The sequence below is a fragment of the Natrix helvetica genome, assembly GCF_964273705.1.
Source record: "Natrix helvetica genome assembly, chromosome: 5".
NCBI classification, from domain to species: domain Eukaryota; kingdom Metazoa; phylum Chordata; class Lepidosauria; order Squamata; family Natricidae; genus Natrix; species Natrix helvetica.
The window spans coordinates 128,757,660-128,779,688 of NC_138551.1; the positions used below are offsets into that span (position 1 = coordinate 128,757,660).

At 49.2% G+C, this 22,029-nt stretch overlaps 1 protein-coding gene across 1 annotated transcript; it reads right to left on the reverse strand.

The window, feature by feature from the left end:
• Positions 1 to 10,612: 10,612 nt before the first annotated feature.
• On the reverse strand, positions 10,613 to 18,553 carry LOC309392874 (uncharacterized protein). The gene is made up of 4 exons (XM_081954415.1): positions 18,284 to 18,553; positions 11,905 to 12,042; positions 11,479 to 11,638; positions 10,613 to 10,805 (listed from the first exon to the last, which is right to left on the reverse strand). The coding sequence occupies exons 1-4, from the start codon at positions 18,324 to 18,326 to the stop codon at positions 10,802 to 10,804; spliced, it is 345 nt and encodes a 114-aa protein (XP_081810541.1). The 5' UTR covers positions 18,327 to 18,553; the 3' UTR covers positions 10,613 to 10,801.
• Positions 18,554 to 22,029: the final 3,476 nt, after the last annotated feature.

Genomic DNA, 22,029 nt, shown 5'->3' on the forward strand with positions numbered 1-22,029 from the left:
TTCAACCTGTCACTTTTGCGCCTTTTGAATCAAATCGTGCCTTGCTTTGGACACCATCAAATGTTTTTATTATTATTAAAAGTTTTAATAAGTTTTACAAGTATTACCCCTTCCCCTTCCCACCCTCCAACCCTCCCCCCCCCAACTTCCCAGAGCAAAATACAGGATATACTCTCAAAATACAGGAAAAAGACTCTGGCGTATTTTGTAACACAGAGACTTTCTATCAACCAAGATGCTCTTTCACAGCTTAAGCTACTCAATAAGGTAAGAGAAATTTTGGTGTCTCTTCTCTGTTTCCCAAAGCCTGAGGTCCCATTTCAAGTGGGCAAAGCCCCTAGTCTCCAGGGTGGTTGGCCTTCCATGCCAGTTGGTGTCATCTAATGGAAGTTCTTTAACAGATAGGACCTAAGTGGAGGGGCTTTTCAATGTTTTATGGAAATCTTTCAAGATCTTATGGTCAGAGGTTTATTTCTTCTTCACCGTTTTATTCTACATTAAAAATGTAATGGAATAAAAGTTTCCTAAATCTTTTACAATAAATTTTATTCCCAGTTTTAAAATGAATACATCATCATACTTCCATCTTTTTTCAACTCCATCCCTCAAGACTTTAAGTAGAAAATTACTTTATTGTAATATAAAATGCCAAAAGCAAAAGGAAGGAACTAAATGAAGAATCTGCCAGTTGTTATACCTCCTGCATCTGTTTAGAAGTAGTCAGAGGTTTCATATTTACCTCAGTGAAGACCAGAGGCTACTTGTCTCCATCCATTTCTCCCTCCATTTTCCATGGACGGAGAGTCCTAACATCTTTTCTTTGGCATTCCTTGTTTTTCTGCTCAGTCCTTGCCCGAGTCCAAATGTGTGGAAAGTTGTCATCCTGGATTTGTCAAGAGGGCTCGAGAAGGAGAGCCAGTTTGCTGCTACGACTGCATTCCTTGTCCAAAGGGGACCGTCTCCACTCAGGAAGGTGGGTCACATTGAGGAAAATGGGAGGCTTTGTGGAAATGGGTCCATCCAGAACATTTTCATGAAGGTGCAAGTTAAAAGACAGAAGCTCACCTTTTTTTAATTTTTAACATGCACAATTTCTTATCTAAAAGGAAGTAAATCAAAAAGACTTTGAAGGAGGGGCTGGGAGGGGCTGGGAGGAGGGGGTGGCAGACTGGGCAAGCTTTACTCACAGCAGAGGAAACATCTCTCTTCTACTTTTTGTTAGGATATGTGCTACTGATGTTAGCACATACATACAAATGTTACAGGATACTGTAAGTATTCTCCAAGCCAGTATATTAACTGCCATGTGGCAGGACTCAGGAGGTTTGCCTAAAATTATTATGTGATACATTATTAACCTTTTAATAATTTAGGTTGTTATGAAGCTTCTACACACTACACAGGAAATAATTAACACCTGGGACTTCCCTCAGCTTCATACATCTAACTACATTAAAAAAAATTAAATCCGTCTTATGCTCTTTTTAATGAAATCAAAAATGCCAATTTCTGTGCTATCACGTTGTCCAAAGAAGGTATTTCTTGTAAAATAAAAGGACAGAATATCAAAGAAAGTTTTTTTTTTGGTTTCTCAGATACCGAAAAATGCACCAAGTGTCCAGATGACAAATACCCAAATGAGGCCAGAGTCCAATGTATCCCCAAAGTTGTAACTTTCCTGTCTTATGAAGAACTTCTGGGCATCATCCTGGTCTCTTTTGCCCTACTCCTGTTCCTAACCACAGTCCTTGTTTTAATCATCTTCATTCAATACCTAGAAACTCCTCTTGTCAAAGCCAACAACCGGGACCTCTCCTACATCCTCCTGGTCTCCCTCCTGCTTTGCTTCTTGTCTCCTCTTCTCTTCATTGGTCAACCAAGGAAAGCCACCTGCCTTCTCCGACAGACGGTTTTCAGCATCATCTTCTCAGTTGCTGTTTCTTCTCTCTTGGCCAAAACCATCACGGTGGTGCTGGCTTTCCTGGCCACAAAACCAGGAAACCGAGTGAAGAGATGGTTGGGGAAGAGCTTGGCCAACTCCATCATCCTTTCTTGTTCTGCAGTCCAAATTATCATCTGCTCCATCTGGCTGGGAGTTTCTCCCCCCTTCCCTGACTCTGACCTCCACTCCCAGCCTGGAGAGATCATCCTGCAATGTAACGAAGGGGGTGTTGTCATGTTCTACGTCACCCTCAGCTACATGGGCTTCCTGGCTGCCATCTGCTTCACGGTGGCTTTCCTGGCCAGGAATCTGCCCGGGGCCTTCAACGAAGCCAAGCTGATCACCTTCAGCATGCTGGTCTTCTGCAGTGTCTGGGTGACTTTTGTGCCCACCTACCTGAGCACCAAAGGGAAATACATGGTGGCTGTGCAGGTCTTCTCCATCCTGGCCTCCAGTGCTGGTCTGCTAGGCTGCATCTTCATCCCCAAGTGCTACATTATCCTCCTGAGGCCAGACCTGAACACAAAGGAGCATCTCACAGCCAGAAGAAATGTGGAAATGTGAAAGAGCTGTTCTCCATACATGAATGAGCTAATTATTTTTCTTGAAATAATCAAAGAGTTGTTGGAAGATTGTAAGGAAACCAATTTGTTGGAGGAACATGTTTGTTAACAAGATAGAAATATAGAAGAAATGCATGGGGCAACCCTTACACCCTCATTTCTCCATACATTTTATCTGAACTGCTATGGCAACACAACTGATTATTTTTATTTACACAATAACAGTTTCTTGAGAATAGTAACAGTAAATGGTCTGGGAAGTAACTCGAAGCTTGCTAATTATAAATATGTATGCTTATATCATCTATTGACTATGATATATATGATTTTCTTTCTGTCCTTTCCTGAAATGTATAAATATGGTGCATCCTTTTGTCTGTGGGATTTCCTTCCACTATTTTCTGAAAGAAAATTCCTCCCGTGGACATTGAATAAATAGCAACTGCAGTGAGCCTGGATTATTGGTTTTTTGTGTTTGATTCCACAGAAATTGGTGTCAGGAGAGGGATTCCCACTCTTCAATCTGCCACCCGGGACAGCAGTTGGGGCAACCCTATAGGATAATTTAATTTTTTTGTGAGATTGATCCCATGCCCTTCCCATGATCACATAAAGGCACTACTGAGGAGTGTGTGTGTGAAGCCATGGTCTGTGTCTAAGTGTCTGTTGTGATTGGGGAGGTTTGTGGAGTGTATGTGGTCCCTTGCACCCCTGTTCTCAGCCACCCTGGTCCTGCTGCAACCTCAGCTGGGTGATGGCCGGAGGTGTCCAGGAAGGCAGGATGAATTTGGCTTTGGAGGGTGAGAGTGACCCTCCACATTGAAGAACGGAGACTCACCCAGAGACTCTGTCCAAACTCCCTTTTTCCTATTGTCTGAATGGAGGGATTGCCTGAGCTGATCCTAGACAGGGAGGGAAGTGGATGATGGGGCTCAGGCAGATGCTGGTTGGGGAAGGAACCTTTCCCAAAGAAATGTAGATAAACCCTCTGTGGCCCAGGGTTGGGAGAGGGTCTGGGGTCCTCACTTCTGCTTGAGAAGGTTTCTTTTTGTGGATTAATTTGCTCCAATATTGCAAGGCTGTTATCTGAATAACTGGGCAAATACTATCATGCCATTAGAAATAGAAGATTTTTTTTTTATTGATCAGCCTCCCTGTCAACTGGATTCCACACAAACCACCTACAGGATTGTGACGGATCCCATGCAAGCCGAAGCAGGCAGGCGTCTTTGTTGTTCTGCTAATGTAAAAGGATGTTGGGTTTTGCTTTGTTGTTTATTTGTTCATATGAATTTGTGTGTCCCTGTGCACAAAACTTCAGGTTGAAAACCGGTTGGTTTATATAGAAAGAATTTGGAAGTTGTATGTTTGTCCCTTTAAAAAGCTGAATTATGTTTGGTGCTGAGTGCGAATGTCCACATCCAGCACTTATTATGGATGGATGTTGTGATAAGTCAAGAAAGTGGAGATGTTTGTTTTTCCTGTTATGTATTTTTTCATTTTTTGAAGTCTTGAGTTTTTTGTTTTTCTTTCTCTTTTTTCTTTTTGCTTCAGCCTTCCCCAGCCGCCAACCCCCCCCCCCCGCCCCTGGATTTTTTAAGATTGGCTATTACAGGTAGTCCTCAACTAAGGACCACAATTGAGTCCAAAATTTCTGCTGCTGAGTGAGGCAAATTTTGCACCATTTTTCCTTGCCACAGTTGTTAAGTGAATAACTGCAATTCTTAAGTTAGTAACAGGGTTGTTAAGTGAATCTGGCTTCCCCATTGACTCTGCTTGTCAGAAGATTGCAAAAGGGGGTCACATGAGCCCGGGACACTACGACCGTCATAAATAGGAACCAGTTACCCAGCATTGATTTTGGTCACGTGACCATATAGACGCTGCCAGGGTCTTAAGTGTGAAAAACAAGTAATTTTTTTCTTTGACATTTTAACTTTGAACTAAATGAATTGTCGTAAGTCGAGGACTACCTGCACTGTCTCTATCTCTTGTCTGTCTCCATGCCTTCATTGGAGGCCACAAAGAGGAAGAAGAGGTGGAAAAGAGGAGACGCAAGGCAAGGCTTCCCCAAGAGACTCCTCTTTTCTTCAGTTTACTTTTTGCGATCTTTCCATCCACACCTCAAATTCCGTCCTTTGCATCTGCACCAAGAGTTCACGGAGTGTCTGTGCATGTGCAGAGTGCAAAGCCTGCAGGTTTCAGAGGGCCACTTTACAAAGGTACCATTTTTTAAGGCTGCCTTCTAAAATATTAATTTGTCTTCTATTGGAACTGCTTGATGGAAACAGCATATAGATAGACCTCGACTTAGGACCACAGTTGAGACCAGAATTTCTGTTGTTGAGTGGTGCCCAATTTTACAACCTTTTTGGCCATGGATGTTAAGCAAATCACTGCATGCAGTCATTACGTGAATCAGATCTTCCCCATTGACTTTGCTTGCTGGAAGCCAACGGAGAAGGTTGCAAGTGGCGTTCGGGGGACCCCGGGACTCCCCAACTCTTGTAGATAAATGGAGATTGCCCTGAGCCCAAATTTGTAACCCGTGGCGGTGGGGATGTTCCGTTGGTTGTAAGGGCAAGGACTGGTTCTACGTCACTTTTTTCAGTGCGGTTATAACTTTGAACAGTCACTAAAAGAAAGGTTGTAAGTCAGGGACGGCCTTTATTCCTAGGAGGGAAAAGGTGAGGTTACAGGTTTATGGCGTCAGATGAGAGGCTCCCTGATGGGATGAAAAGGAGCTCAAAGCGTCTTTAAGGGAAAAGGTGAATGATCCCTGTTAGATAGGGTAATGAAGGCACAAAAGGCAAGTGATGACAACAGCTCTTTATTAGGTCAAGTACAGGCATCCACTGACTAGGGGCCTGGCAGCTCCCCTTTTTAAGGGGAAGCTGCCCAGCTCTTCAGCCAATCAGGGTCTTCCTGTTCTGCCTGAAAGGAGAGGACCTGAGTGGAGACTGCGATTGTCCTTGTCAACAACTAGATAGGGGGGAGTATCTAACACCCCTCCCCCCTAGGATGGAACATCCTAGTAAGTGACGTAGTTGCGCAGGTAGGCGGGCCTCTGGGTCGACCTGCTGGAACCGCGCAGTTCAGATGGTTGGGTGTCCTCACGCTGGACGGTCGGACCCGTTCCTTCTCTGGACTTGTTGGATGGGGACTCCTGGAACCTTTCGGAGGTCTCGGCTGGTATCGTTGTTCGAGGACTTGCCCGTGCCCCGTCGGAGTCTGCTAAGTCCCCGGGTCCTTCCCCCGCAGTCTGTGGGGGGTGCGGCTCGACCTGCACTGGTGTCGGTGGCGTTTGCCGGCTCCGGGAGCTTTCTACTCGTCCCCGGAGTTGGTCGATGTGCCGCCTCCAGTGTCGTCCGTCCTCGAGCCTGACGGAGTATGATCTCGGTCCCGATATTCCGACGACGGTCGCGGGCATCCACAGGGTTCCCCCTGTGTAATTGTGGGCATAGACTGGGTCTCCGATGGTGAATGCCCGGATCTTTCCCGTTGAGTCAGGCGGTGTGTCGGAGGAGTAGTTGGGGTGCAGCCGGTCTAAATGGGATCTGAGTCGGCGCCCCATGAGTAGCTCCGCTGGGCTTCTGCCGGTGGTGGCGCTCGGCGTGATGTGTTGGATCAGGAGGTAGTGGTCTATACGGGTTCTCCAGTCGCCCGGGCCCATTCTGCTTAGTGCCTCCTTGGTAGATCTTACCATCCGTTCTGCCTGGCCGTTGGATGCCGGGTGGAATGGGGCGACAAGGGCATGCCGGATTCCCTGTGTTGCTAAGAATTCTTCGAAAGACTTGGCCGTGAACTGTGGCCCGTTATCTGACACCAGCATGTCCGGGAATCCGTGGGTCGCGAATAGTCCCCGGAGCATCCTGATAACAGCATCTGTGGTGGTGGATGTGATCAGGACTACCTCCAGCCACTTCGAGAATGTGTCCACCACGATGAGGAAGGTTTGCCCATGCATTGGCCCTGCGAAGTCTATGTGGATCCTGGACCATGGTGCCTGGGGTCGCTCCCATTCTTTCGGGGGTGCCTCTGGGGGAGCTGGTCTGGACTCTTGGCATGGTGTGCATGTGGCCACCCACTCTTGAATGTCCTTGTCCATGTTGGGCCACCACACATAGCTCCAGGGAAACGCCTTCATCCTCACTATCCCCGGGTGACCCTTGTGGAGGGCCTCTAGCACGGCCACTCGTAGCTGTTTCGGAATGACCACTCGGTCCCCCCACAACAAACAACCCCGGATGGCGGATAGTTCATCTCGTTTCGTGGCGAATGGGTTGAGCTCTGCCCCAAACGGCCCCTTGGGCCACCCCCTCCACACCCAGTTCAAAATTTGTTTGATGGTTGGGTCTTTCTCGGAGTGGTGTGCGACGTCCCTGGAGGAGATGGGGCCCGAGTCTAGGCAGTCGATTAGGAGTACGACGGTCTCGGGTGTTGGATCGGCGAGCAGCTCCGGTAGGGGGCATCAGCTCAGTGCGTCTGCGTGCCCCAGTGTGACGCCCGGACGGTGGATGAGTTGGTAGGAGTACACGGCCAGGAAGATCGACCATCGGGTCATGCGGGGGGAGAGGGACACCAGTGTTGGGCGGTCTCCAGCTAGCAGTCCCAGCAGCGGCTTGTGGTCTGTCACCAAGTCGAAATCCCTGCCGTACAGATATTCGTGGAAACGCTTGACCCCCGCCACTGCAGCCAGGGCTTCCCGGTCCAGCTGGCTGTAGTTCCGTTCGGCAGCGGACAGCGTCCTCGAATAGAATGCGATTGGGGCTTCCGTGCCGTTCAGCATCCGGTGGCTCAGGACAGCGCCAACTCCGAACGGGGAGGCGTCGCAGGTCAGTACCAACGGCAGGGTTTGACTGTACTGGACCAGGAAAGAGTCTGCTGATAAAAGTCCCTTCACGGCGGCGAACGCCTTGGCTTCGGCTTTCCCCCATGACCACTCCGCGTTCTTCGATAGCAGGCGGTGTAGCGGTTCAGCAACCGTCGCTTTCTGCTTGAGGAACACGCTATAAAAGTTAAGGAGTCCAAGGAACGCCTGGAGTTCAGCCTGATTCCGGGGAGTGGGGGCTTCCCTAATGGCCCTGATTTTCTGGTTGGTCGGGTGAATCCCGGAGCCGTCAATCATGTATCCTAGAAACTCCACCCTGGGTACGTTTATTTTGCACTTCTCTTTTTTGAGACAGAGGCCCTTTTTCCGGATTCTGTCTAACACAGCGCGAACTCTTTCTATGAGTTGCGCTTCATTTGCGGCGGAGACCAGGATGTCATCGAAATAGGGGATGACTCCCGGTATTCCCTGCAAAAGGCGTTCCATAATACTTTGGAATAACCCAGGGGCAATACTAACGCCGAATTGCAGGCGGTTGCACTTGAACGCCCCCCTGTGTGTTACTATGGTCTGGGCCTCTGCAGTAGCGCTATCTACTGGCAGCTGCTGGTATGACTGCGCCAAATCCAATTTTGCGAAAACCTTCCCTGGGCCGAGTGAATGCAGTAAGTGTTGGACTACGGGTACGGGGTACGCACTTTGTTGCAACCCCTTGTTGATTGTGCATTTCTAATCGGCGCACAATCTGATTGACCCGTCAGGCTTAACCGGAGTCACTATTGGCGTTTCCCACCGGGCATGATCAACGGGTTCGAGAATCCCCTGGCTCACCAGTTTGTCTATTTCTTTATCTATTTTAGGTCGGAGCGCAAAGGGCACTCTCCTGGGTTTGAGCCGAATTGGGGCCACGTTCGGGTCTAGGCTGAACGATATGGGGTCCCCCTTGTACTCACCCAGGCCGGAGGCAAAAACGTCCTGGAACTCCTTAAATATAGTTTCCGCGGTGCTCCCTGTGGCGGCAGTGGTTGCTTGGTCCGCTTCTTCTAGGGCATTGACTTCGGCCACGACCATTCCCAAAACCTGGAACCAGTCCAGTCCGAAAAGGCTCTGGGGGTTGTCCCGCACCACGATCGCCTGTAGTTTCTTCGTGATCCGTTTGTAGCGTACCGTGAACATGCCTTGTCCCACGAGGGGAACCAGGTTCCCTTGATAGTCACGGAGACAGATGTCGGGGCTCCTGAGGTCCCCCTTTCGCATCGTGGGGACCGTCCGTTTCAGCACTGCCCATGAAATGATCATAAGAGCTGACCCGGTGTCGATCTCTATCTCGCAGGGGGCACCTTCGATGAAAACTGTGACCTTGAGCTTCCTTGGGCGGCTGATCCGCATGTGCCGAACAGGGACCGTGACACTTGGAATCGAGTGATGCCCCTGGTGTTCCTGGTCAGATGCGGTGAGGTTGGCCACGTGGTCGTCAACCTCTGCCCTGCAGAGCTGCCTCTGGCTGGGTCGCTGCCTCCGATTCGGCCCTCTCTCTGTTCTCTCGGGCCGACCGCTGGTTGCAGGGAGTTCGCTGCGGCATACTCTGGCTATATGCCCCCTCCGTTCGCATCGCTGGCATGTCGTGTCCCGGAACCGGCAGGTTGCTCTTGCGTGATCGCCGCCACAGCTGGCACAGGGCAGGCCGGGCGATTTGAGTTTTCGTGCCGGCACTGCGCGGCTACTGCGCATGCGGTGGCTGACCTCCTCGTCGCTCTCGGAGCTCTCTTGTTCTACAGTTTTGCGGTGGACGCGGGTGCTCCTGGGGGCCTTGGAGGTTGCGGAGAGGCGTTGGAGAGTTTCAACGGACTTCTGCGCGGACTCGGTCGCCCGTGCCTCGTCGAGGGCATTCTGGAGGGAGAGGTTGCTCCTCGCCAGCAGCCTTGCCTGCAGGCCCCGGTCTCGGACCCCCATTATGATCCGGTCCAAAAGCGCATCGTCCAGATCCCGGAATTCGCAATGAGTTGCGGCTTTCCGGAGTTCGGCGATGTACTCGTTTATGGACTTGCCCTCCAACTGGTTCCTCTGGTGAAAATGATAGCGCCGTACGTACTTGGACGGTTTCGGGGCGTAGTGAGTCTTCAATGCCTGCTGTAAGGCGGACCAGGAGACGGCTGGTAACGGCGTCGGTTCCGAGAGGTTCTTGGCGGTGTCTAGAACTGCAGTGCCGCAGTATCCCAGGAACAGATTCTTCTTCCGGAGATCCGAGGCGCCCCCGAGATCGTTCGCCTCCAAGAAAACGTCGAACCGCAGCATATAGGCGTCCCAGTCGTCTGTGGCTGGGTTGAACCGAGGTGGTTGGGCATAGGTGGCCATTCTGACTCTCTCTCTGGGTTCACAAATGGCTAGTATGCTTCCCTGTGCTCCAGGCGGAATCCCTGTCTTGTGACCAAGCTCTTTGTAGTGAGTTTTGCTCTTTTGTCAGCCTAATTGCCTTCCAATCCATCCTCGTCGCCAGTGTTAGATAGGGTAATGAAGGCACAAAAGGCAAGTGATGACAACAGCTCTTTATTAGGTCAAGTACAGGCATCCACTGACTAGGGGCCTGGCAGCTCCCCTTTTTAAGGGGAAGCTGCCCAGCTCTTCAGCCAATCAGGGTCTCCCTGTTCTGCCTGAAAGGAGAGGACCTGAGTGGAGACTGCGATTGTCCTTGTCAACAACTAGATAGGGGGGAGTATCTAACAATCCCATTGATGGCAACGGAGAGGTGGAGCTCAGAAAGGGATTAGGCCAGGTGGGAGGGGAGCCCCTTCTCCCTCGGAGCCCTGCTTAAAATGGGAGAGGAAGACTCTGGATTCAGAAGCTTTTATCTATGGATCCTGTTTGGAAAAAGACATTGCTATGTAAAGGAGAGTGAAAAACCTCCACTCTGAACACAACACACCAAAAATGAAGTTCCACTTAAGTTGAAGCTGAAATTCAGCTTTTAAGAACATGAACAGTTGCCTTATAACTCTTGATTTACAAGATTCTGTTTTCCCTAAATCCAAAAGAGATTTTGTCCGTGAATAGTGATTCAACATGTTGGCACGTGCTATTGTGTGCTGATAACTCCTGAACATGGACAAAGTGCAGACCATGCTCCTTTACCTTATTGGGACCAGCTCTGTACTGGGAATTATGGAAAACTTCAGGTCGCCCCAGAGGCTGTTATTTTTACCTTATTGCTTTTCTCTTCTACACACACAGACACACGCGACACAATGGAATATTTCTTTTATTCAGTAACTTGTTTATATCTGGCCTCAGAGCTCTAGTAAAAATATTTGAACTTGAAAGAAAAATTCAGAATTGCTATCTAAATACTTTTACGTTCTGTTCTTCTTTAATATCATTTTTTCCTCTGAGGAATTCCACCTTCACCCCATCTCGTTTTCGAACCCTGCAACTCAGATCTTGATTCTCCTTTCTGGCTGGTCCATCTGCTCATCTGAAACATCAGGGCCAAAATAAAATTAGCCCTTTTAGGTTTTTTACTTGAATTATCAGTCTTATTTAAAATTAAAGCTGTTTAAAAATACCTGGTATTTTGTTTATTATCCTTAGCCTTACATTTGAATTAATTAAAAAGTTCCCTTTTGGAATATTAACTAATTCAGTTTAGCTTGGATTTAATCTAGTTATCAGGCCATAAATGACTCCCACAAGGAAAACTTTGATGGAGGTAAGAAATGTGACAGAAAAAGAGAGACCTCGGGGCTATTGAAAGCACATCTTTCCAAGAAGAAAGTGCAGCACACTGTTGGAAGAAATGTCCAACTGGGTTCAGTTCCAAGTGGGGAGAAAGACACTGGAAACATGGAGGCTGTTTGGAAAGATGGTTTACTGATGAACAGGGTCAAATGGGTTTGAAGTCCTGGGCAGCCGACCACATGGAGGAGAGAGGGAGAGGGGTATTTATATCCTCTCTGGAGGCTTGTCCTTGAGCTTCCTGTTTCTGTGCAGGAAATGTATTTTATTGGCTGCTGTCAGACTCCCATGGGGCTATGGCTAACTTTGTAGGCCGTCTAACAATTAAATAACAATAACAACAATAATAATAAAATATCTTTAAAATGGAAAAATAAAAGATGACAACCAAATTAATTCAAACACTTACTAACCTTCGCATTATAGACCAAGGAGGAACATCTGACATCCTTCGTTCATCAATTGAGATGATGTTGGGGTAGATGGGTTCAGGTATGTACACTTGCACCGTGATGCTATCAGCCTTCACATCTTCATTTCGTTGTTCTGGTGACACTTGCAAGGACTTTTTTTCTGGGGTTGAAGAAGAGGAAAAGAATGAAATATAACTGACTGGTACATTGGTTTCTTAACAATGATAATGAAGCTTATTCTTAATGGGGGCTCCAGATTTTCAAGAAAAGATTGGGGGTTGGACTAGAAGACCTCCAAGGTCCCTTCCAGCCCTGGGGGATTCTATCCTTTCTCCTGTTAATTCCACCAACATTTTGGGGGGCTTTCAGTGCCCCAGGGCTCCCCAGGTTGTGATGATGATACTCCCTTTAACAGGAGCAACTTACTTGCAATGGTGATAAAAAATGCAGAGGCCAACGAAGACACAGACCCCAAAGGACAAACAAAGTTCGCCTTCCAGGGGTCCCCAAGGACGTTCTGGGGTCTTTCCCTGGATGGCCACAACAGCTCATTAGGATCCATTTCTGAAAGAGAAAAGGGAATGGAAGATGTTTTAACAAATATTTAATGGGAACATCTAAGGACGGATTAAGACATTGATTTTCAGTGTGGAAATCAGGCCTTATTCCAGCATTTTTATTCCCTGAGATAAAGAACGGGTTAAAGAGGGTTCAGTCGGGATAAGTAGGGATGGGATGGATAGAAGGTCCTAATATTATTCCCCCCTAACAGCAGGGGGAAAAAGGATGAGGCCTTTAACTATATTGACCTTCTACTTGGGATTTGTATGTCCTGAAGCATTACACAGAGTCGTTTTTCTTCCCCTTCTTCATTTATGCTCGTTTAATCAGGGTTGGATGATCTCGGGGTGCCCCCAAGCAGAGCAGCTATCCCAGCTTTTCACTTTAAGTGGAAAGTGCAGAAAAGACGAACAGTATTCATGCTAGCGTCATGTATTTTTTTCCATTAGCCACCTGCCCTAGTCCTCCTACCCCCTCTGCCCCCCAACTCCCCTCCCTCCCTTTGGGGGACCCTCCCTGAATCCTGGCTGGAGAGGAGAGTAAATCTCCCCACAGCTTTTCTTTCCCTCAAAATGGAGGGAAAAAGAATCGCCTCAGAAAAAAGAAGCCACAAAATGGAGGGCGCTGTGGGGTCTTTCTCCGCTTTAGCTGTCCTGCTCGCTGCCTGTGGGGAGCTGCTGGGACTGAAATGCAGGACTGTAGACTGCTCCCTACAGGCAGTGTGAGGGACAGCTAAAGCATGGAAAGAGGATTGAGGACTGTCGCAGCGAGCCTGCAACACACTCGTTGTCCGAGGTTCTTAGACTTTCCTTGTCGATAACTCCCGCAGGAGCGAATTTAAAGAGCCCCTCGCAAGGGTGGATTAGCCAATAAAAGACACCACACAAAAGATTCTCGGAGTGAGAGAGCAAGGAAATGCCCGGGGTGATGTTGTGTATCCCCCGAACAGATCAAAGCAAACTCTTTTTATTAAGCAGTTTCATTAGGGCGGGGGGAATTACACGCATAAAGGAGTAGCATATAGGAATCACAGAAAAGCATGACTCATTACATACGTAACAAAAGCTTAATGCTTCGAGGAAAAGGAAACTTATCCTAGAAATGAAACTAAACACTAGTAAAGAAACGAAACCTAAATGTGGCTAATAGATAGCTCTGTTACACACCAAATATTAATAATAATAATAATAAATTTGGATTTATTAGCCGCTCCCTTTCCAAGTAGGACTCGGGGCGGCGTACAATGGAGCATATAACATAAAATATATAACAACACTAAACGTACATACATATACAACACACATACATATACACGGAGGAGGAAACAAATTACATCAATAGACAGTTAAAAATCTGCTATAAAATACCCCAATTGTAAAAACCCAATAAAATTAATATTTAAGAGCAATTTAAAAACAGTTTGGAGGAATGGGAAAATTACGATTGCGATTGAGCCAGGCCGGATAATTGAAAGAGGTGGGTCTTCAGCTGTACACGGAAGGAGCGGAGATCGGAAGTAATCCTGATGTCACGGGGGAGGTCATTCCATAGGGCTGGGCCCATCACAGAGAAGGCTCTGCTCCTGGGTGTCGCCCCCCGACACTGTTTGGCGGACGGCACCCGGAGAAGTCCCTCTCTGTGTGAGCGAATTGGTCGTAGGGATGTGTGGGGCAGGATGCGATCCTGCATATAACTAGGCCCTGTGCCATGGAGCGCTTTAAAGATCATAATCAAAACCTTGAAACGCACTCGGTAGACCACAGGCAGCCAGTGCAGCTCGCGCAGGAGAGGTGTTACAGGGGAGTATCTGGTCCTCCCCATAATCACCCGCGCGGCCGCGTTCTGGACCAACTGTAGTCTCCGAGTGCATCTCAAGGGAAGCCCCATGTAGAGAGCATTGCAGTAATCCAGGCGAGACGTCACTAGCGCATGGGTGACTGTGCGTAGGGCATCCCGGTCCAATAAGGGGCGCAATTGGCGCATCAGGCGAACCTGATGGAACGCCCCCCTTGCCACGGCTGTTACATGGTTATCCATGGACAGCCGGGTATCCAGGAGGACGCCCAAATTGCGCACCTGTTCCATGGGGGCTAGTTGGACGCCCCCGATGGCCAGAGATGGAAGCACCTGGTTGAACCGGGAGGCCGGAAGCCACAGCCACTCCGTCTTGGAAGGGTTGAGTTTTAGTCGGTTGCCATCCATCCAGACCCGTACGGCCTCCAGACACCGGGACATCATTTCGACGGCCTCATTGGGGTGGTTCGGAGTGGAAATGTATAGCTGAGTATCATCAGCATACAGATGATATCCCACTCCAAAACCACGGATGATCTCGCCCAGCGGTTTCATATATGTGTTGAACAGGAGGGGCGAGAGCACCGATCCCTGTGGCACTCCACATGTGAGAGGCCTCCGGGTCGAACTCTGCTCCCCTGTCAACACACGTTGCGTCCGACCAGAGAGGTAGGAGCCAAACCACCGTAAAACGGTGCCTCTGACTCCCAGCCCCTCTAGCCGGTGCAACAGGATACCATGGTCGATGGTATCGAACGCCGCCGAGAGATCTAATAGGACCAGGATAGAGGAACAACCCCTATCTCTGGCCCTCCAGAGATCATCGACCAATGCGACCAAGGCCGTCTCCGTGCTGTGCCCGGGTCGGAAGCCGGACTGGCGCGGGTCTAGATAATCATTTTCCTCCAGGTGACGTGGGAACTGCTGTGCTACCACACTCTCTACAACCTTCGCTAAAAAAGGAAGGTTGGAGACTGGACGATAATTGACTAGGTCCGTTGGGTCCAGGGAAGGCTTCTTGAGCAGGGGCCTCACCACCGCCTCTTTCAAGGCGGCCGGTAGAGACCCCTCACCCAACGAGGCGTTCACCAGGCCCAGGAGCCAGTCGCGCGTAACCTCCCAGGATGCCAGTACAAGCCAGGAGGGACACGGGTCCAATAAACATGTGGTGGGTCGCAGACGTCCACGCAACCTGTCCAAATCCTCGATGGCAACCGAGTCAAACTCCTCCCAAAGCGGTCCCTCAAGACTCGCAACGGGCGTCTCTACTGAACCACTGAAAGGGGTCCATCCCATCCAGATTTGAGCGACTTTGTCCTGTAGATAATTCCCAAACTCCTCTGCTCTGCCCTGTAGAGGGGCTTCCCGTGGTCTCTCAAACAAGAGGGAACGGGTCACCCGAAACAGGGCGGCAGGGCGGTTATCTGCAGACGCAATAAGAGCGGCGCAATATTGACGTTTGGCCGCTCTTAGTGCCACAAGGTACGTCTTCAAATAGGCTCGTGCCTGTGCTCGGTCAAATTCGGAACGGGAGGATCTCCAACGACTCTCTAGGCGTCTCTTGTGGCGTTTCATCACCCTTAGCTCCTCGGTAAACCAAGGTGCCAGGGTGGTTCTTCGCCGCAGGAGAGGCCGCAAAGGCGCCACCCGGTCTAGGGCCCCGGTAGCCGCACTATTCCATGCGACTACCAGGTCCTCTACTCGGGGGCGGGTCAGGTCCACAGGAGGTGGCCCAAGTTCCGTCTGGAACCTATCCGGTTCCATCAGGCGCTTGGGGCGGAACCATCTAATACCTTCCGGTTCCGCCTCCTCGCGGCGGGGGGTAGCACCAGGGAAGTCCAGCCGGAGAAGTGAGTGATCCGACCATGACAGGGGAATAGTGTCTAGATCCCCTATTCCCAGATCACTCGTCCATTGGCCAGAGACAAAAACAAGGTCCAGGGTGTGGCCTCCCTCATGAGTAGGGCCCTGAATTAACTGGGTCAGGTCCATGGCTGTCATGGAAGCCATGAACTCCCGAACCCCCTCAGACGCTTCTCCCATCGACGGCAGATTAAAATCCCCCATCACTAAAAGTTTGGGGGTCTCAACCGCCACCGATGAGATCAGCTCAAGGAGTTCGGGCAGGGCCGCTGAAGTATAGCGAGGAGCCAGGTATACTATCAGCAGGCCCAACTGCCTCCCTGGGCCCCATCTCACGACGAGGGACTCACACCCGGATGTCTGCGGCACAGTGAACTCTCTCGGCTCTAAGTCTTCCCGGATAATCACTGCTACCCCACCGCCCCTTCCCTGGGCCCGAGGCTGGTGAAATGCTCGATAACCTGGAGGGCACATTTCCACAAGGGGTAGACCTCCCTCGTGGCCCAACCAGGTCTTTATTAAAACTAAGCATCATATATACATAAATAGGCAATACATGGCAATTCTAAGGAAGCCTTAAAAGGTTATATTCTCTTGGCCTATTATATTAATAACAAATGCTGAAGCCTAAGCCAGACTTATATCCATATGTATCAAACTTGTATCCATAGAGGACCCTGAGTGCTGGATAGGGAATTCTGGGAGTTGAAGTCCACCCATCTTCAGGTGGCTGAGGTTGAGCAACATGTCTAGGAGGCCCTACAGGGGGCAGTTGGACAGATGACCTCTAAGGTCCTTTCTTACTCCGTTTCCCCATTATTCTAGCCACCTGCCTCTCTTGTCACAATAATAACAAGGCCGGGCTTTACTCATGACTAACTAAATGAAGGGCACCCTTGCCCTACTGTCAGAAGTCCTACCACCACCAGAAGCCCCTCTGAAATCCCCCAAAGGCCCCCCTGAAAGCCTCTCATCTTCCGCCAAGGGAGCTGCCGGCCCAGAGAGAGGGGACAGCGAGGGGGCCACCCCCCCAGTTTTGGTGTGGCTGAGCTGGGTCCCCCGTGGGTAAATGAGGGGAGGATGCAGGACCCTCCAAATGGAGCTTCTCCCAGGCTGGGATGGGGGACTCAAAGGGGGCAGAGAAGGGGCTGCATTGGGCCAGTTTTCCCCGAGCTTCTTTGGGGGCTCCTGCTGAAGGGAAGCCAGGGGTCACCTGAGGACATGGGAGAACCTCCTCCTCCTCCTCCAGGGTCACCCAGCACCCAAATCTGATACTGGATCCAGCAAGAGGCAGCTGGGTCTTCTGAGGAGACCCTCTGGGGGCTTCTGGGACTCCCTCCCTGCCCGCAATGGGCTTCGGCTCTGTTGCCCACCCCCAAAATCAGAGGGGTCCTCTATTGAGAAACAGCTTCTAGCATGTATTTAGGGAAAACATTCCTTTTCTTCTGGGTGTTGTGAATGCCAGGCCCTTTTGACACAACCTGGGGGACTAAATCCAGCAAGCTTCTTTGTTTTATAATATCCGGAAGGGTCTATCCTAGATTATTGATTATCTGCCTCTGCCATTCCCCTGCTGCATGAGACGGAAAAAAGGATTATAATTTCATAGAGTTTACTTTTTTTTCTCTTGAATCCAGTCTTTCCTGACCTTTCTCCTTTTCTTAGCCTAATAGAAGTGGAATCCACTGAAAAATAAAAACCATCTAGGGTCTGTTGCCTAATGCAGGAGTGGCCTAGCAAGGATATCTTAAATTGTCAAAATGAAAACATCCCAAATTTCAACAATTTGAAAGGGAAGAAATATATTATTACTGGTAAAAGAAGACACACAAAGTAGGTAGACGCTCCTTGTATTTTAATGGGATTTTCTTTATTTCAGTCTAGGAGTTGGTGAGAATTATTCAGAGCCAAATCTGATGTCATTGCAAGGAACTGTATTTGACCTGGGAGGAGAGTCCCCTCCAACTAAATGAGGACCCCAAAGGAGGAAAAGCAGCCAAAGAACCAAGAGGAGAAGCCATTTCAATGATTGAAGGCTGGAAAGAGTCTCAGGAGATCCCTCCCTTCCCATCAAAGGATCCCCTCAGGAAGAAACCAGAACAATGCATGGAATGAGGAAAGATTTTCACATTGAGTCCTTCTCTTCTCTCCCAGGAAAAGATGCAGAAGGGAGAAACCATCTGAATGTGAGGACTTGGAGGGAGCTGCAGGGAGAGCTTCACCTGGCTTCCCAGAGGGAGAAACCCTGAACAGGAGATGCAGGAAGGGTGGAAAGAGCTTCAGAGATGGGATCTGTTTGTTTGCCATTTGCCCACTCTGCTTCTGCCTAAACAGAATGGCGATGGAAGAGAGGCCTTGGGTGATGCTGCGTTCCTTCTGCAACGGAAAAGAGTCAGGTTCTAAGTTTGGGAGGCTGTGTGGTGTCTTTCCCCCAGGGTCCCCCGTGTTCTCCCTTTCAGAAAGGGAGGGGGAAACCCTTCTGAGTCTCTCTCCATCCCAGGGAATATTTTGCACCCCATTGAGACTGGGATTCACACCCGGGAGAAAAGCTTAGCTATGGGGCCCTCTAATTCCAAGGGGTACCTACTGGTTGGTCTGTCTTCTTCATCCTCTCCTGGACCTCTTCCCATAGTTTCTGGCTCCTCTGTCGGTCCCTTTTACGACAGGCAGCCTGATGGGGTACGTTCTCTTAACTTTTGATCTCCCTTTTGGTGAAGAGGAGCTTCTTCTTTTGTATGGTGTCATTTCTGGGGAAATCTGGAGAAGGAGAGGCAGGTGTTCAACAGAGTTTTAGCTCTCCCCCAGATGAAAGATTTCTCTGGTTGACAGAGCTGGTGGAGTCTCCTGGCCATGAGGCATCTTCCCACTGAGGCCCCAGGCAAACCTTGCTCTCTATATTCTCCCTTCCCGCTCTTACCAAGATGTGAATAAGTGTCACCGAACCATCTTCAAGGTTCCCTGAAGAGCCAATTGGAAGGAGAAGTCAATTGGAAGGATGGAGAAGAGCCAATTGGAAGGATGGAGAAGAGCCAATTGGAAGGAGAAGAGCCAATTGGAAGGAGAAGAGCCAATTGGAAGGATGGAGAAGAGCCAATTGGAAGGAGAAGAGCCGATTGTGGGGAGTCAACATAGAGGCAGAAGCTGCAGAAGGAGGGATGCTTAGTGGGTCAGGAACAGCCTGGCCTCTGACCCCTCCCTCTCTGCCACCTGGAATCTGCAAAGATGCAGGTGTGTGTTCTGCATATCCCTGCATCTAGGTGTCCCTGCCTAAAGGAAATCCTCCCCTTTTCCTCTCAATGTTCCAGCCCAATCCAAAACATCAACTCATCACATCACTCTTTTTTCTGCAGCTCCACATCCACAGCCACAGATGTCCTCTCGGTAGCCTTGATGCCGTCCTCCAGTCGATAGTCTGGAGAAGTGGGAGCATCAGCTGCTGGGCCCCTCGCCTTCTCCCTTCTCCCTCCGAAACAGGAAAAGCAGCTGAAAAAGCCCTAGAAGAGAGAAAAAGGGATGTAAGGAAAAGGAACAACTGAAGCCTGTTTTCCAGAATCTCCCTGACTCAAGAAACCAGAGTGGGAAAATAATACTCTTGGCTTGAGTTCCTCACTTTTAACCTGGGTTTGGTTTACATGACTAGATGTGTTGAGTTGATCTAATTTTAAAAGGTTTTTCTTAATTCGGAGGTCTATTGTGGACCTCTCCCCATTCTTAAAAGGTCTGTAAAGGGGGTGTGCATAAGCACACCAGCACACCTACCGTCCCTGTCTTACTGTCTCCATTTATCTGTATTTATTTCCTTTCTTCCCATGTTTATCTTCATACCTATACTTGTTATCTTGCGCATGTTTGACAAACAAACAAACAAACAAACAAACAAACAAACAAGCACGCAGAAAACTAATTAAATAAATAAAGATGCTATGTGATCCTAATCATATGGAAAGTAATCAAACCAGGCTCTTAGTGCCAATTAGGAATTAAAGAGAAAACTGCCCTGAAAAAAAATTGCGAACAGTTTCTCTTTCCTAAGAAGACAAGAAATGGCTGTTCCCACCCGTGAAATTTCCCACCCTCTGAGAAGTTGGCTACAAAATTGGGAAGAGCCCAGGAGTCCTTCTGAAGATTACTTACCTCCTGAAAGCCATCTTCACTCAGATGATTGACAGTTAGCGGACAGTTGAGCTGGAAGGATGACGTCATCAAGCCAGCAGAATCCCAAGGAGATGATCAAAGCTCACCTTCTCCACCTTTTCCACACACACCAACGCCAGCCCAAGGCCCCTGGGAAGCTACCAACAGATCACCAAAGCTGCCTGTTTCTCATCTTTTGGCTCTTTTGTTGTAGACTGCCTCATCATATGGAAGCTCCACTAAGCTAGATGACTGAGCAAGACTGACTGATGCAGCTCTTGGTCAGCTTCCAGTTCGATTACCTTTGTGTTGAGATGCTGGGGTTTGTTTGGTTTTTTGTTGCTGTGGTTGTCGCAACATCCCTCTGTCAGCTCCCTGTGTTTTTGCTGCTTAGGTTCAGGCATCTTTTTCTGCATGCCAAAGTCTTGTTTGATGATTTTTAAGGGCAGAAAAAGGAGAGAAATTCTCTGCCTGGGTTTTTATATGCAGACATCATTTCTGATGAAGCTGAGCCCCAAATCACAGGACTCTCTTTTAGACAAGTTCCAGTGGGGGGATCCAAGCCAAAAGATCACATTTTGCCAAGAGGCCTAGATCTTCTAAGGTAGACTGCCCCTTACTACTGAAGCTCTATGAAGCCACACACTCCAGTGAGACTTACTATGGCAGTTTTCTGCCAGTTGTTTTCTTGGCAGAGAGATAGAGAGGAAGGGAGGGAGACAGACAGACAGACAGAGGGGGAGGGGAGGAGGGAGGAGGCAGAAAGAGAGGGGGAGGGAGAGAGACAGGGGCAGGTAGAGAACGGGGGAGTGAGTGAGAGAGTGTGAGTGAGAGGGAAAGAGGGAGGAGGGAGGGTGGGAGAGAGGGGGGGAGAAAGACAGAGAGAGGGGGGAGGGTGTGGGAGTGAGTGAAAGAGGGGGAAGGAGAGAGGGAGGGAGAGATAGAGGGGAAGGGGGAGAGAGGGAGAGAGAGAGAATGAATATCCCCCCCAACCATGCCCCTCCCCAAGACAGGGAGCCGTGTCTCACGATGAACAACCAATTTCCACGTTTTCATTTCCAGTCCAATACCAGGTGAATTCTCCGACATGCAAAACCTGAAATCCAGAAGGGGAAGAAATGTTCAGATGAGCAATGAATTCGTGGGATCCCTGCTTAGTTGCTAAGAAAGAAATGCAGTTGAGTCTCACCTCTGCTGAGTGTTTCGGAGGGCAAAGCAGACTCAATTTGCACCCCTTTTAAATGGCTTCATTTCTCTCTAGCAAGGAGGATCCAGAGTTGGAGAAGCTCTGCTCGAGAGAGTTTTTCTCAGGTTTAACACAGTTAGTTTTCCAGAGCATCAGTGAGGTCTATCTGACTGCTACAGGAGGGTTGCTGCAAAAAAGATTATTGGGTGTGCAAATTGTCGTAAAAGCCCCTTCGTCTGTCTGATTTTATTTTATTTTATTTTAAAGAAAAATGGTTTCGATTGAGGTTTGGTAGTATTGAGAAGTCTGAGTTCAAGAGTTCTTTGAGTCTCCCTCTTGACTTTGGACTGACTCATAACTGCTAGGGAAGGGGGTTAATTGGGGGGAAAGTAGACTGGGATTGCTTCCTCTGCTGGGATTCAGCCCATTCTCCCCGGTTGTTAATTTGATGCCCAGTTCTGAGAACCGGCTGAATTGCCTCGGCCTGGCCTCTCCTCCCCCCCCCCCGGGTCCCCCCTCCCCCCAGAAAACGACCTGTCTGAAGATCCTATGGATCACTTTGGCTCAGGCAATGGAAATCCACACTGGTTAATTCTCTCTCCGCCAAGCGAAGGGATCACAGAAACTCTGCAGAGCCCAGAATGGGGCTTCCTCCAACTTTGGGATTGGGAGGGTCCGGAAAGAAGGAGGAACAATGGGAAATCTCCCTTCTGCAGCGTCATCGGTCTCCGGGCAGAATCTCGCTTGACTTCACCCAGTGCAGTAGAGCGTTCCAAGCAGAGAAGAAGCCCCAGTTGGTTCTTCAGGTCAAGATCCCCCCTCCCACTTTCCCCGCCTCTCTCTCTCCTCAGAACTGGTTCTCCTCCTTCGGATGAAGCCCCAAAGTACTCTGCTTGGAGACCGATGACGCTCAATAAGGGAGAATTCTCATTGGTGCTGACTCTTGTTCTGGCCCCAGGGCCGCCAAGAGGATTATTTAGTGCTGGAACAAGACTAATATGCCCCCCCCCACC